The sequence below is a fragment of the Equus quagga genome, chromosome 4 (genome assembly GCF_021613505.1).
Source record: "Equus quagga isolate Etosha38 chromosome 4, UCLA_HA_Equagga_1.0, whole genome shotgun sequence".
Lineage (NCBI taxonomy): Eukaryota > Metazoa > Chordata > Mammalia > Perissodactyla > Equidae > Equus > Equus quagga.
Genome location: NC_060270.1, coordinates 116,128,754 through 116,145,076, shown reverse-complemented (window position 1 = coordinate 116,145,076; position 16,323 = coordinate 116,128,754). Strand labels below are relative to the sequence as shown.

Here is a 16,323-nt window from a genome sequence, read left to right as displayed (position 1 = left end):
AAGCAAGCTTTATAAAATTAAGTGTAAAGCAAAGAGTAATAAACTCCCACTTGTGTTTTTAAAAACACATACATATCTGCTTATATATAACAATAGTGTTTCCCCTGGGCAAGGGACATGCCTGGAAGAATGGGGCAGGTGGCAGATTTTTCCCAAGACATCCTTTGGCACCTTTTGAATTTTGTACGTCTGTACATATTTTAATTTTGTCCATGTAATTACTTCTTCAAAAAGTTGATTTTAAAATATATAATACCTTTACATTAGCAAATTTTCTTTAAAATTCTAATTCTACATCAGAATTCTAAGGTCCTGGCAAGAAGTGATCATGCCTTAAATTTCTATATACCCATATTGCCTCACATGTATAGTAGGCACCCTAAAGTAGTAACACCCACCATAACACTATAAGTGAGGTTAAGAAAACTAGAAATTAGTAAAAGGAGACCTTGCATTATTGCATGGTTAATAAAATGACCAGAGCGAGTCTGTGCAACTCTCCAGCTATGAGTTCTGCAGGGCTGTCCCATCCATCCAGGTCACAAACGCAGTTTGACTGAGGGCAGCTTCCACTCAGACTTAGATTCAAATTCAGATTACTTATCATCGCTTGATTATATGCACATTGTACCAATATTTCATATCCACTTTATATAACTGTGTAAAAATAACTCCATGGCAATGTGACATCATAGAGACTTATATGTCATTCACTTTTCTTTCTGTTTTAACAAAAATTTTGCAATAAATTTAAGAATGTTCCCTTTTATAATTTTCAAATCTAATGTTTGTCCTCAAGAAAACTGAAAGCTTCAACTGCTATTTAACATGAAATGCAAGTATTTTCTTAAAGTAAATAAAATCTTTCATGATTTGAAAATATACTTTCAGGCGACTTCAGAACTGAGAAACATGGCAGTCATTTGATTCTGAATCTTCCCTCTCCATCTACTCTTCCCCCAAAACATAAAAATCAACAAAGGAAAACAAATAAAACCACACAAGACCTACACTTTCAGTAATTACTGAAGTATAACTAGGAGACAAAAAACACTATGACCTTCAAATTACCTGTAAGTAGAGATAAAAAGAAAAAATTTCAACAGATCTTCTACAGCCTTCTAGCTGCTGCAAGCTGGTAAGGGCAGAAAGTGAGTAAGGCGTGGCTTAAAAGACTCCATTCCAAAGAGCAGAGGGTAGCAGAGGACTTGGAGGAAGTACAGACAAAATCAACCCCAGAAAGTAAAAGCGCAACAATAATGCCAAAATTCTGTACAGGGTCTGGTAATCCACAGCCCTGGGTACGAGGAGGGGTTTCAGATGGGAGGAACCAAAACTGACAGCCTTGGAGAAGCAAGGGGAGTATCTTCAAGGGAACATCATATTTAGAGAGATGTGGTACTCCTTGTAGACAAGGCAGAGAAGGGAAAGAATAAAAGAAGAGGAAAATTAAAGATCCTATAGAAATGAAAGAGAAATAAGACATGCCATGTCTTCTCCCACCAAAGACACCACCATCCATAAAACAAATAGCACAAAAGAGTGTAGAAGTGACAGAAAAGAACACTCTCAAACTAGGAACTCTTTCCAAGTAATAAATAGGAACAGAAAAATGCAGACCAAGTCCATAAAAACTACTGCAAAAAGTCAGAAAATGTAAATAAAACTTTTCTTCTGATGAAAAGTCTACCCCACAAAACCAACCATGATCTTGAATAAAAGTGTAACACAACATTTCAAACTGAATTAAATACTGCCAAACAAACATCTTGGGTTATAAAAAAATATTTGAATCAGAAATACAAACACTAAAAACATAAATGGACAAAGAACAAGAACAAATGAAATAAGAGATGATCAAACTCAGACAAGAGCTAGAACAACAAAACACATTAAAAAATGAAGGCTAGGGGCTGGCCCCGTGGCCGAGTGGTTAAGTTTGCATGCTCCGCTGCAGGCGGCCCAGTGTTTCGTTGGTTCGAATCCTGGGCGCGGACATGGCACTGCTCATCAGACCATGCTGAGGTGGCATCCCACATGCCACACCTAGAAGGACCCACAATGAAGAATATATAACTATGTACCGGGGGGGTTTGGGGAGAAAAAGGAAAAAAATACAATCTTTAAAAAAAAAAAAAACATGAAGGCTAAGTTATAAGGTAGCCAAAGGAGAATAGAGAACAGAATCAAGGGGGCCAGCCCTGTGGCCTAGCGGTTAAGTGTGGTGCACTCTGCTTCAACAGCCTGCGTTCAGTTCTCAGGCCCAACCTACAGCACTCGTTGGCAGCCATGCTGTGGTGGTGACCCACATACACAATAGAGGAAGATTGGCACAGATGTTAGCGCAGTGTACATCTTCCTCAAGCAAAAAGAGGAAGGTTGGCAACAGATGTTAGCTTGGGCAAATCTTCCTCAGCAAAAAAAAAAAAGAGAGAGAGAGAGAATAGATTCAAATGAAAGCTTAATAAAAGCCAGTGAAGAAAAGCAGGAAAATAATCAAGAGAATGAAAATGAAATAAAGACAGAAGTTGAGAAAAAAAGATCACAGAAATAGTGGTTAAGATGGAGAACAAGCAAAGGGAGCCAGACCTATGTATAATTGGTGTCCCTGAAGAAGAAAAATTAAAACAATTAATTTAAAAAACCCTAATATTTAACACTACAATCTAAAAAAACTTTCCAGAACTAAAAGATCTGAATATATAGACAGAAAGGGTCCACTGGGTACCAGAGCAAAGTGACCCAGGACAATCAAGTCTGAGTAGTAAAAGTAGTAAACTTGAACAATAAAGAAAAAAATCCCGGAGCCAGCCCGGTGGCGCAGCGGTTAAGTTCCACTTCTGTGCGGCCTGGGGTTCACAGGTTCGGATCCCGGGTACAGACATGGCACTGCTTGGCACGCCATGCTGTGGTAGGCATCCCACATGTAAAGTAGAGGAAGATGGGCACGGATGTTAACTCGGCCAGGCTTCCTCAGCAAAAAGAGGAGGACTGGCAGTAGTTAGCTCAGGGCTAATCTTCCTCAAAAAAGAAAGAAAGAAAAAAAAATCCCCAGGGCCTGCAGGCAAAAAGAGAAAACAAGCTACAAAGGCAAGAGAACTGGCATCAGATTTCTTTAGAACAACATAGAAAACCAAAGCAACAGCAGAGCAGCATTTGCAAGAAACAGGAAAGAAAGAGTGACCCAAAGATATTATAGCCACTCAAGCTGTCCTACAAGTATCAAGGCTACAGAAAAACAGTTTAGAACATTCCAGAACTCATGGGATATACAAACCTGCCTTTCCTGAGGAATCCACCAAAGAGTAAGATTTATATAACCAGAAAATGACTAATAAAACTACACAAGAGGACTGATAATAAGCATTCCATGTATTTCATTCTAGAGTGATGGCTAAAACAAGTGTGGGTCATGGGTTAAAAAAAATGTACTTTTAACTGTTTTTCAAATAAATGAGGAAATCATTATAAGCTACTACATAGTAAATTCCACACACAGAAAAAGAATGCAAAGCATTTCAAATGCTTTGACTATTTATTGAAATTTTCATTACATTGATCATGTTATAGCATCTAAAATGAGAGGAAGCTGATTGCAGAAAAAAATCATTATGAAAACTTCATAACAAGACAAAAGCATTAAACTTAACATGGTTAGTCACACATGAAACATAGTAGGGTAGTGGAAAATAGATTTTTTAATGGTAATACTTTCAAATTTAACTATCGCAAAAGAAAATATTTTTAAAGCTAGAGGAAAAGTTTATAATTCACATTTAAGGCATGAGGTTATTATTTAGATAGTTCAAAATAGCAGATAAAAATACATTTTACAAAAAAACATGATTTCACATAAATTTACTTTCTCAGTAAATGTTGTCTCCTGACCTATATTCAGACGACTCTATATACATACAATACAGAAATGGGGATTAGGGACCATAAATACACTTGTAAAGATCATTGATGCCAAAATAATAAACAGCCACAACAAGAGTAACACATTTAACATTTGTTGATTACTTACTACATGCTTATAGACTGCTTAGCACAATCTCATTTAATCCTCACAAAAAACTTACGAAGATGGATACTTTATATTATCCCCATTTTATAGCTGAGGACATTGGACATAGAGAAACACCTAATTTACAGAAAGTCACAGAAATATAAGTGGTGGAACCAAGACTGAAATCCAGATCTGACAGATTTCATGGTTCATGCTCTTAAATCAGTATGGCATTCTACATGCATATTTACAATAAAATCTCATTTAAATACAGTAATTAATTTACCCTAGAATATGTTTCTCATAAATCATATTTCTTTGCTTACTTTACTATAATGAGTTTGCCTTCCTTAAATTTATACAATAATTTACTACTGAGGAAAGTAGTCCAGTCTTTCAGATAAAGTTCAAACTATTTTAAAAGGCATAAAAGACCAAATTATCCCTCCAGCCACCCTGTGACCCTTACCACTCTGCCCCTGGATCTGCTGCCCACTCCACCCTACACGTAAATCTTCTGTTCTAGTTGTACTGAAAGACTGGCAGCTTCACGAAGCACACACTGTTCTTTCTCACTTCTGAGCATGCCCACATGCAGTTCTCTCTGCAGGGCAACTCCCTCCCCACCTTATTCTCTCAACTCTGTCTGGAACTATTTTCTCCTTACCAACCTTCAGGGGCCACTTTAGGCACAGTGTCTCTGGGGAAGTCTTCTTAAGCACCCACCAACGTGCCCCTTGTCCATATTTTTCCTGTGTTTATTTCTATCACAGAATTTACCATACTGTATTATAATTGTCTATTATTACCTGTGTCCTTGAGTGTGCCAGCATAGTACCTAGCAACTAGAATTTTTTAAATGCTAATAGATGGGAGGAAAAAAAATGCTTGATGTGGTTACTTCAAAAGATAATTTATATTTATAGAGCTGACTCCAACTATGTATACAACAATAGTATAATTATCAATTTTAATACCTATTTGTTATTCATTTGACATTTGATGGCAAAAAGGAATATTCTTTTAGTTAACTTTTAGATGACGCATTAGTACAAAAAGTTTCATAATACTATTAGAGAACTATATTATTTAAAGGAATTTACCATATATTTTTCTTATTAAAAATATAGTCTGTGGTTCCACAGAAGAGTATACTGATGAGAGAGTAAACTGGTGAGATATCTTGACAAAAGTCTGTCATTGATCATCATGAAAAAGAGCTAAGCTATCTCGCTGGTCATCAACTCAGTAGTTGACTTCTAGCCATGTCACTAAGAGACATAGTTTGTTACTTTCTTCCCTCCTTGATGTTACTGTCAAAGGTTAGAATTTATGCCCTAACATCCTAGTTTATGATAATTGCTGTATCAATGAATATAACTAAATGTTATCCACGAACACACCTAAATGTTTCCAAAATCTCTCTCTTTTTTCAGCGTGCACCACCTTCTCAAGTGAGTAATGAGTTCCTCTGCTAATTTAAAACCACTTGTTTTATCTTATTTCTCTAAATTTAAGGGGTACCCCTCTCTACTATTCTACCTGAAAAATAAGCCCATGTTCACCTTATCCATACATTTCACAGTGCCTACATAATAATTAGTTCGCAAACAGAAAGAAGATTAGTTTTTTTCTGATTGGTACAGGAATTAAATGTTTTGGATAAAATGAAGAACTACATTCTAATCTACCCAGCATTAAGTATCCAAGCAAAGGATACTACTTAATTAATGAAAAAATAAAAGACCAAGGTAAGTTTTAAAAGATATGTGAATCAACAGAATTTTAAATTCCACTTATTCAAAACATCAAATAGCAACAACAAAATATATAATTACAGAAAGACAATAAAACAATACTCCATCAGTCCTTTCCTCCTGATTATCCAGACAAGATTAAAGAATACTATAATATAATGTTAAAGCAAACCATTTTAAACCATAATAACTTCTCTTCCTAAAATTACTGATTAAAAACTCTAAAAGAAAAAAATAAAACCAAAAAGACTAAGCTGTTTTTAAAACTATAAAAAAGCAAAATGTAAGAGGAAGTTTAATAAGATGTTCTCAATATAAAAACTTTATGAAGTACTAAATTAAAGTAATAAAACTTTTTTAAAAATCACCATTCTTTAAATATATAAAACATGTCTTTCTTTCAAAGATCTGATATCACAATATCACAGATTTTCACAAAGCTGAGTCACTAACCTGTATGTTTTCATAATAAATTTGTAGTAATAGTTACCTTCAGATCCCATGATGAAGTGATGGATATCAGGGCCTGTTGACATACGAGGTCCTTGACAGCTTTTTTCTATTATACCTCTAGGTGTTACCATTTTTATATGAACCACCTGTTTAATACAAAGCACGATGTAAATTCTAGACATTTGTCAGTGAATGGTGTGGGGGGGGGTGTGTGTGTGTGTACATACATCCATATATATTTATGTAAAATACTACTTTTTAAATATTGGGTTAAGTGATAAATGGTAGGGTGCCCTTCAGAATTCTAATATCTTTTAGTAATTCTTAGACTAAAAATAAATTTTATTTAACTTTAAAAGAGGGAAAAATCAATCTAAGATAGTTATTAGTTTAGGTATATTCATCATCTTAAGAACTGAAAAACACACTTCTTTAAACTAAATTTAGTCTAGGGTTATCCATGTGGCAAAGAACTAAAAAGAAGAGAAAAAATAGCAATGATCATACTTTAATAGGCTCATTCTTTCACTTATTTAACAATATTTATGAAGTACCACTATTCATGTCAAGCATTGTTCTAGATGCTTAGAATTCTAAGAAAAAATTTATTCCTGCCTTATCTCCACCTTCAACTTGTTTACTTTGCCCACTAAGTAGAAAAGAGTGAAAAGAATGAAGTACTGATTACGTTCAGGTGAAAACTGGAATGAAGAGGGAGATGCATTGACTGAGAAAAAGAGAGGGAGAGAAATTATGTGTGACATGTCGCACAGGTGAGAAAGTAAGTATACCGGAAGAGGGCATCACTCAAAAATAGTTTCTGAGATGAGCATCAGAAATGGTTAGGTAAAAATCCAATACATTTTTAGAATGATTTTTTGACAGAAATAAAAAAAGTCTATTTATTGTTGAAGGAATGAGCAGAGGACATCAATAAGCAATTCACAAAATAAGAAATAAAAATTGCCAGTGAGGTCATTTTAAAAGTTCAGATTCACTAGCAATTTAAGAAATAAAAAATTAAAAAACATAACATAAATTAAAAGTCTAGTAAAATAAAGATTCTCATAGTGCTAGTAGGACTGTCAATTGGCACAAAATTTCTACAGGGAAATTTGGGTGTAAGCATCCAAAGACTTAAAAACATATAAACATCTTGATCCAATAATTCAAGCTCTAGGAACATACCCATGAAAATGATTAAAGATGTATGCTAAAGAAATTACTAAAGAAGATATTTTTCCCTTTGTTTTCTATAATTTTGAAATTAATAATAATTTAAATGTTCCTTAATAGAGTTACTTTAATAAACCATGAGTTATCAATAAAAGAGAATTAGGTGGACTCTAAAAATGATTGTGCAGGGGCCGGTCCCGTGGTCAAGTGGTCACTCTGCTTCAGCGGCCCAGGGCTTGCCAGTTCAGATCCTGGGCGTGGACACGGCACCGCTCATCAAGCCATGCTGAGGTGGCATCCCACATGCCACAACTAGAAGGACCCACAACTAAAAATATACAACTGTGTACCGGGGGGCTTCGAGGAGAAAAAGGAAAAATAAAATCTTTAAAAATGATTGTGCAAACCTATGTTCATTTACATATTCATATGTTGATAATATATTTAAGAAGCAAATTAAACACAGTATGATCCTTTTTCATCTTAAAAATTAGATACAGACGTGTTGGTGAACATGCCTAGAAAAAAGTTTTGGAAGAATAAATACAAAGACATTAAAAGTGTCAGTAACTATTATATGTATTTAATATACATAACATATCTGAAGTTCCTTTGCATAGTGCTTCATAACTGAAAAGTCTACCAAGGCACCTTTCATAGAAGCAATGGATTATTGCTAATGTCCAAAAGCTTCAGCTCTATAGTATCAGCATAAGAAATCATAATCATTTAATCAGAAATGCTCAGGAAATCCTTTAGTGAAGATATTAAAAAACAAATTTGAATTGGACTATAATTAGAATTCCTTACTTGAAAACAAGTAGAGATCAGAATTTAAGATGAAAAGTTTATCCCACTGTACATAGAAAGCACTGAGACTTCTCAATTTTCAGATTATAATCTTAAAAATTTATACTAACGAACTATCTTCAGCTTTTTCCAAACAGTTAAATGGGTATTAGTATCATCACTTATTGTACTTCAAAGAAGTATGTGCCAATATTAATTAGAGAAACATTTAACACACTCAAAAAGTTTAATTTTTTTCATGAGTTCCATCTGTAGCCACATAAAGAAATCTAATAAAGTTTTCATAAAAGCAATTAACGTAAATTAAGACAGTTTCAGTGGAAATCATATAGTACAAAAAAATTTAAGTTAAAAATAAAATGTCTACGGTAATTACTAATGCAAATAAGTACATTAGGATGTATGCTTATAATTTGTGGCCTTTAAATATCTCCAAAAAAGGATTCAAATAAATTACATGCTTTAGCAGTACTAAATGTACCAATATATCAAATATTTGCTTAACTCTGATAGGCTCTTAACAATCCAACAGCAAAAGGATCAAATTCTCTCCTCTGAAACTGAATTTGTTTTTTTTTTCCCCAAAGATTTTATTTTTCCTTTTTCTCCCAAAGCCCCCCAGTAGAAAGTTGTGTCTTTTTAGTTGTGGGTCCTTCTAGTTATGGCACGTGGGACGCTGCCTCAGCATAGCTTGATGAGCAGTGCCATGTCCACGCCCAGGATTCAAACCGGTGAAACCCTGGGCCACCAAAAAGCAGAGCACGCAAACTTAACCACTCGGCCATGGGGCTGGCCCCATGAATTTGTATTTTAATGCAAAAAAAGTGTGATTTCTAAAATATCCTCAATAAAAAAAAATAAACAGGATAATGTAAACATTTTTAAAGTGTTTATAATACAGACACTTAAAGTCTTAAATTGCTGGGTGTTACCTATAAAGGACCAGACTATTTCATTAAAGATTTGATATTTCTAGCAGCAAAGATATTGATGAAAATGTTGAAACTTCACATTTGAAACACAAAGCTCTAGGAATAATGTTAGGAACATCATTTTAATAGTCTCATAAATTAAACTTCTTTTAAATTGTTACCAAAATATTGATGATAAGGGAACTAACATTTATGAAGCACCTACTACACGCAAGGGACTCTGCTAAGAGTTTTCATTTTATGTCCTTTACTTCGTATAATAATTCTATACATCAATTATCATTATTCTATTTTACAGAGTAGGAAACTGAAGCTTAGAAAGTGAACTAATTTGCACAAGATCATACAACCAATCAATGGAAAAGCTACAAATGATACCTAATTCCTAACCAGGATGTTCATAGTTACACTATTATTACACTAACTCCCAGAGCACTGGCACCAGATCAGATAAAACAAAATGGTGTGCACATAAAATATCACAGGTCATAGTGCCACTTACTAGAACATTGTCAATTGGGCTTTTTAATTCTATACAAAAAAGTTTTTTTCAGAAAAATAAATATAAAATCTTCTTAGGCAAAAGAATGGCAATGAGAAAATCACCTAAATAAATGGACTAAAATCTTGAAAGAGTTGAAGACCAAGGTGCCATGAGGCATATAAAATAATATGTATATATTCTATAAGTTAGATACTATGAAATATCTACCAAGCTTAAAAATCAGTCACTTGAAAAGGAGCATCCTTAAGTAATGACCACAGCTGTCCTTTAACTGCTTCTATTATACATAGCCAACATGACTATAATCAAAAAGAGGTATACTTTTGGGGGACTCTACCATCCAACTCAATTTTTAAAGGCTTTAATCACTTTATAATAATCTTAATATACTAATGAATTATTATATAATAACTAGAAAAAAATTTACCAGGTCCTCAATATTGCCATAGATATTCTTCTTCATGCCTGATGCCCGAGTAGATACCCATCCTCCCACAGTGCTGAATTCCAGGGAATCCGGTTCATGACCTGTACAATAACCACTTTCTTTAAGCTGAAAAACAAAAATGTGGTATTTTACTAGTGAAAATGGTCCCATTTCACACAGCATTCAATACATTAACTCTTCCCACTTCAAAATTTCCATATGTCACTGGAATTTGGACTATTAAAACCCACATTGAAAAAGAAATACTTTTATCCAAAAATATTTTTAAGCTTTTGCCTAGTGGAGAATCTTGTAAAACTGAAAAGTATGGGCCAAAAGACAGTTTATTTTCCAGAGGTTCACTAGCCAACCTTACTCCTTACATCCTTTTATTTTTTTTATTTTTTTTTTTTTTAAGATTTTATTTTTTCCTTTTTCTCCCCAAAGCCCCCCGGTACATAGTTGTGTATTCTTCGTTATGGATCCTTCTAGTTGTGGCATGTGGGACGCTGCCTCAGCGTGGTCTGATGAGCAGTGCCATGTCCGCGCCCAGGATTCGAACCAACGAAACACTGGGCCGCCTGCAGCAAAGCGCGCGAACCTAACCACTCGGCCACGGGGCCAGCCCCCTACATCCTTTTATTTTAAAAGTGAACTACCCTCCCTACTTTTTTTTTCCCCACAAATAGACAATTTAAATACTTATGGAGATCAGATTATGCTTAAATAACTGCCAACTTCACCTAAACACTTTCAATAAATAAAGCACTTAATCTCTTGTTCTCTCTACCCTAATATAATATGCAGCAAGCCTGCAGAAAATCCAAGCAAATTGCCTGTACTTAATTCTCTCAAGGAGTCATGTGTTTTAATGTACAGCCATCTGGCTAGGTTTCCTGCATGCAATACCGTCATTTATTTGTTACGCAGATCATGCATTCCTGTACATTAAATAGTCACTTGTTTCTCATTTTTCTATATTAGCTTGGCTTTACCATCTGCACAGCACCTGAGGTTGAATGGATGCCCTTTACTACAACAACACCAAAGCCATCCCACTGAAATCATTTTAAAGATTCAGCCATCTCATGTCAAACGGTACAGACACAACCATCTGCATACCCACTGTCTACAGCACTCAAGCCCATCAATCTGTGTTGACCATCTTGATAGTCATCCAGTTAAGCAATTGCTTCTATTTTTCAAGTAAGCCAGACAAAGATGTAGAATATGTAGCTATGTTTGTATGCACGTATCTAAGTATGGTGTAAAAGCTGTAATCCAAAATTTGAGAGCCTATTAGGTTAAACATAATTTGTTAGCTTTCACATACAAGCAATGCAAACTATTTCTCTTTTCTAATTTTGTTGCTAGGAAAACAAGATTTAAAAATATATCAATTGTTACATAATATGTTTTTTTCTAAATATTCAATACATTTATTTAATTTTAAAAGGTTAATAGCCACCTCAAAATAAGTAGCTTACACACATGACTGAACAGGTTAAAATGAAGATTATCAGAACACTATTTTATATTTCTTCCTTAACTCCCAAACAATCTATATTCATATTATTTACTCTCAAAAGGTTACTGTTACTTAATTATTCTAAAATTAGGAGAAGAAAAAGAAAAGCTATTCATGGAGAACTTAAATGTGCTAGGCACTGAACAGGGAGTTTTCAGATATTCTCATGATGAAATCTCCACATTACCTATATAGAATCAAACCATTAAATACACGTTTAAACTATTTCTATAAGTATATCCAATATGAGATATACAATTAATTTGCCTCTTATGTCTGCTAGGTTACTTCATTACCTTCTCCAATTACTAGTAGCTCCTATGAGCCTAAAATTATGTAAAGCAATGAAAATAAGGACACACAAAAAAACAAAACAGTCCCTATGCTCAGGGAGCTCTACCTAGCAAACCAATATAAATCTACCTCTTTGTGAAAATCTAACTCACTTCCTACTAGGTAAGTGAGGTAAATGTAATGGTTTCTTTTTTTTTTGAGGAATATCAGCCCTGAGGTAACATCTGCTGACAATCCTCCTCTTTTTGCTGAGGAAGACTGGCCCTGAGCTAACATCCGTCCCATCTTCCTCTACTTTATATGTGGGACGCCTACCACAACATGGCTTGACAAGCGGTGCTATGTACGCACCCAGGATCCAAACCAGCAAACCCTGGGCCACTGAAGTGGAACGTGCGCACTTAACCGCTGCACCACCAGGCCAGCCCCAATGTAATGGTTAAGAAGGTGAGCTTGAGACTTGTCATTTACCCTTGCTAGAAAATGTGCATACTATAGTATGCTAATTCAGTAAGAAATGACTCTTGGCATACAGTATGTACTTAATAAATGGTATCTATGATCATATAAATTCAGCAGCTTCCCCTTTTAAAATTCTATGTATTTGTTAACACCATTAACTGCTAAGAAAAATCTATTGAGAAAGGTCTATAGATTTACTCCATACTTAACCAAATATTTTTTTTAATAAAATAAAACAGTCTCTCTACTCCATCTATACGCCATGAAGCTCAATGGCAATAAGAACTTTATCTTACTTCTGTGTCCTCATTCAATATGGAAACAACAAATATTTACTGACTACTATGTACTATGCTTCGGATACATCACTAAACAAAACAAATCCTAAATTGTTGAGCTTGTATTACAGAGTCAGAGAAGGGAAATGAAATTAACAAGAAACATAGTTAAATTAATACAGAACAATTAGAAGAGAAATGTAATGGAAAAAATACAAAGTAGAGCAGGGATGTCCAACTCTACCCAAGTTGAAGTAAAAGGGACTAAATTTACTCTCCCACCTGAAAAGGACAAAAAACAGAAAAATCTTAGCAAGCTAAAGTTTTCCAAACACTGGACATGAGGTAACAAAGAACAGTGACCCCTAAAAGAAAGCAAACAAAGGACGTGAGCGCTATGACTGCCCCTAGCTTACTGCTCCAGGCTGCAGCGCAGGGAAGAGAATCCAGGCAGAACTCGGCAAACACTGTGAGTTGAGGAGACGGGGTTAGAGGTGTGGGAAACCAAGGTCTAGAACTCACAAGAGAAAGCACTGAAGGGGAGACAGTAGCACAGAGAGAGCCCGGAGAACGGTAAAGGTCCCCCTCCAGTAGTCGGCAGAGTACTGAAAAGCACATACAAGTAAGGAAACTACCCAGGACCAGAGGAAAAAGTGCTCCAAAGAGATCGGAGAACAGCGCCTCACAGCACTCACAGAGGGCCAGAAATAGTACCTGATCCCACCAGCCCGGCTGTGGAAACTCTTCCTTCACAGAGCATGAGGTAGAAAACCCAGGAAGGTCACTGCTCAGTAATGGGAAATGATTAGCCTCAGACTGAGCACTGCTCCAAACCCACGAGAACTAAAGGATCAAATTGTTTCCAAATAACTGCATCCCAGAAAAAAGCTCAAGAATATTGACAGAATTGAAAAACACCAAGACCCAACAAGATAATATTGACAACAGTTGGCGTCTAATAAAAAATTACCAACCATACAAAGAAGGAGGAAAATACAACACATACTGAGTAAAATAATCATTATGAGGTGAATAAATAAAACTAACCCGGAACTAACACAGATGTTAGAATTAGCTGACCAGGGTGCCAAAACAGTTACTGTAACTGTATTCCATATGTTCAAAAAGTTAAGTAGAGACCTAGAAGATATAAAAGGACTCAAACATATAGAAATGAAAAAGACAACGTCCGAGATAAAATATGCTTGATGGGATTAAGAGCAGAATACACATAGGAAAATAAAAGATTAGTAAACTGCAAGACATAGCAACAAAAACTAAAAGAAAAAAGTGAAAAGAGCAAAGTGAGCTGTAAAACTTCAAGTAGTCTAATACGTAAGTAAAGAGAGTCCCTAAGGGTCAGGTAGGGGAAGGGGGCAGATATTTGAAGGAGTAACGGCCAAAATTTTCCAAATTTGATGAAAACTATAAACCCAAAAACCAAAGAAGCTCAACAAATTCCCAACATAAGAAACAACACCAAGGTCCATAATAATCAAATTGCTCAACCAGTGATAAGAAGAAAATTATGTACACAGGAATAAAGATAAGGGTAACAACACATTTCTCCTCAGAAACAATGAAATGAGAGGACACTGGAGCAATATCTTTATATCACTGAATAAAACAAAATGACACTGTCAATATATAATTCTATACTCAGTTAAAACATCTTTAAAAAACAAAAATGTAACCTCAAATTAATAAGCAATTCTAGCAAGGTTACAGGACACATGGTTAATATACGAAGGTCAATTGCTTTTCCATATACCAACAATGATAAAGTGGAATTTGAAATTAAAAACATAATATATTAGCACCCCAAAAAATTAAACACTTAGGTATAAACGCTAACAAAGATTACACACAAGATCTATATGAGGAAAACTACAAAACTCTGATGAATGAAATCAAAGAAGAACTAAATAAATAGCAAGATAGTGTATGTTTGTGGAACACTGAATATTGTCAAGATGTCAGTTCTTCCCAAACTGAGCTATAGATTTAATGCAATCCCAATCAAAATCCCAGCAAGTTATTTTATGGACAGAGACAAACTGATTCTAAAGTTTATAAGGAGAGGCAAAGACCGAGGATAGCCAAACACAATACTGAGCCAGGAATTGGACGGACGCTACCCAACTTCAAGACTTACTACAAAGCTAAAATAATCAAACAGTGTGGTACTGGAGAAAGAATAGACAAATAGATCAATGGAACAGAAGAGAAAGCCCAGAAATAGATCCCCATAAATATACTCAACTATCTTAGACAAAGGAGCAAAGGCAATACAATGGAGCAAGGATAGTTTCTTCAACAGATGGCGCTGGAACAATTGGACATCCACATGCAAAAAAAAAAGAATCCAGACACAAACCTTACATCCATCACAGAAATTAACTCAAAATGGATCATAGACCTAAACGTAAAACACAAACTATAAAACTCCTAAAACATAACATAGGAGAAAACCTAGATGACCTTGAGTATACTGATGCCTTTTTAGATGCAATACCAAAGACACGATCTGTGAAAGAAATAATTGATAAATTGAACTACATTAAAATTAAAAACTTCTGCTATGTGAAAGATAATATGAAGAGAATTAGAAGACAAACCACAGGCCGGGAGAAAATATCTGCAAAACACACATCTGATAAAGGACTATTACCCAAAATACATAAAGAACTCTTAAAACCCAACAATATAAAACAAACAACCCAATTAAAAAATAGGCCAAGACCTTAACAGACACTTCACCAAAGACAGCAAATAATCATGAAAAGATGATCTACATTATATATCATAAGGGAAATGTGACTTAAAAGAAGATACCATTACACGCCTATTAGAATGGCCAAACGCCACATCACTGATAACACCAAATGCTGGTGAGGAGGTAGAGCAACAGGAACTCTCATACAATGTTGGTGGGAATGCAAAATGGTACAGCCAGTTTGGAAGACAGTTTGGCGGTTTCTTATGAAACTAAACACACTCTTACCATATAATCCAGCAATCGTGCACCTTGGTATTTACTCAAAGGAGTTGAAAACTTATGTCCACATAAAAACCTGCACACACATGTTTATAGCAGCCTTACTGCCAAAACCTGGAAGTAATCAAGATGTCCTTCAATAGGTAAATGGATAGATAAACTATGGTACATCCAAACAATGGAAAATTATTCAGAGAAATGAGCTATCAAGCCATGAAATGAAATCAAGTCCCCTTAAATGCATATTACTAAATGAAAGAAGCCAATCTGAAAAGGCTACATAACCTATGATTCCAACTATATCAAATTCTAGAAAAGGCAAAACTATGGAGACAATAAAAAGATCAGTGGTTGCCAGGGGTGGGGAGAAGAGAGATGAACAGGCAGGGCACAGAGGACTTTCAGAGGAGCAAAATTACTCTGTATGATATTACAATGATGGATATATGCCATTATACATTTGTCCAAACCCATAGAATGTACAACACCAAGACTGACCCCTAAGATAAACTATGGACTTTGAGTAATTATGATGTGTCAATGCAGGTTTATTTTTGGTAAAAAAAAAAATCTACCATTCTGGTGAGTGATGTTGATAAGGGGGCAGGGAAGCTATGCATGTGTGGGGGCAAGGGGCATCTGGGACATCTCTGTACTCCCTCTTAATTTTGTTGTAAACCTAAAACTGCTCTAA

General features: G+C 35.1%; 1 protein-coding gene across 1 annotated transcript in view; it reads right to left on the bottom strand.

Moving 5' to 3' along the window:
- The window catches only part of AGPS (alkylglycerone phosphate synthase), a 140,990-nt gene that overhangs the window by 62,521 nt on the left and 62,146 nt on the right, over positions 1-16,323 (bottom strand). The window contains exons 9-10 of the mRNA XM_046658916.1: positions 10,070-10,195; positions 6,257-6,365 (exon numbers count right to left, since the gene is read on the bottom strand). Coding sequence (XP_046514872.1) covers positions 6,257-6,365; positions 10,070-10,195 — 235 coding nt within the window. The remainder of the gene's footprint in view (positions 1-6,256; positions 6,366-10,069; positions 10,196-16,323) is intronic.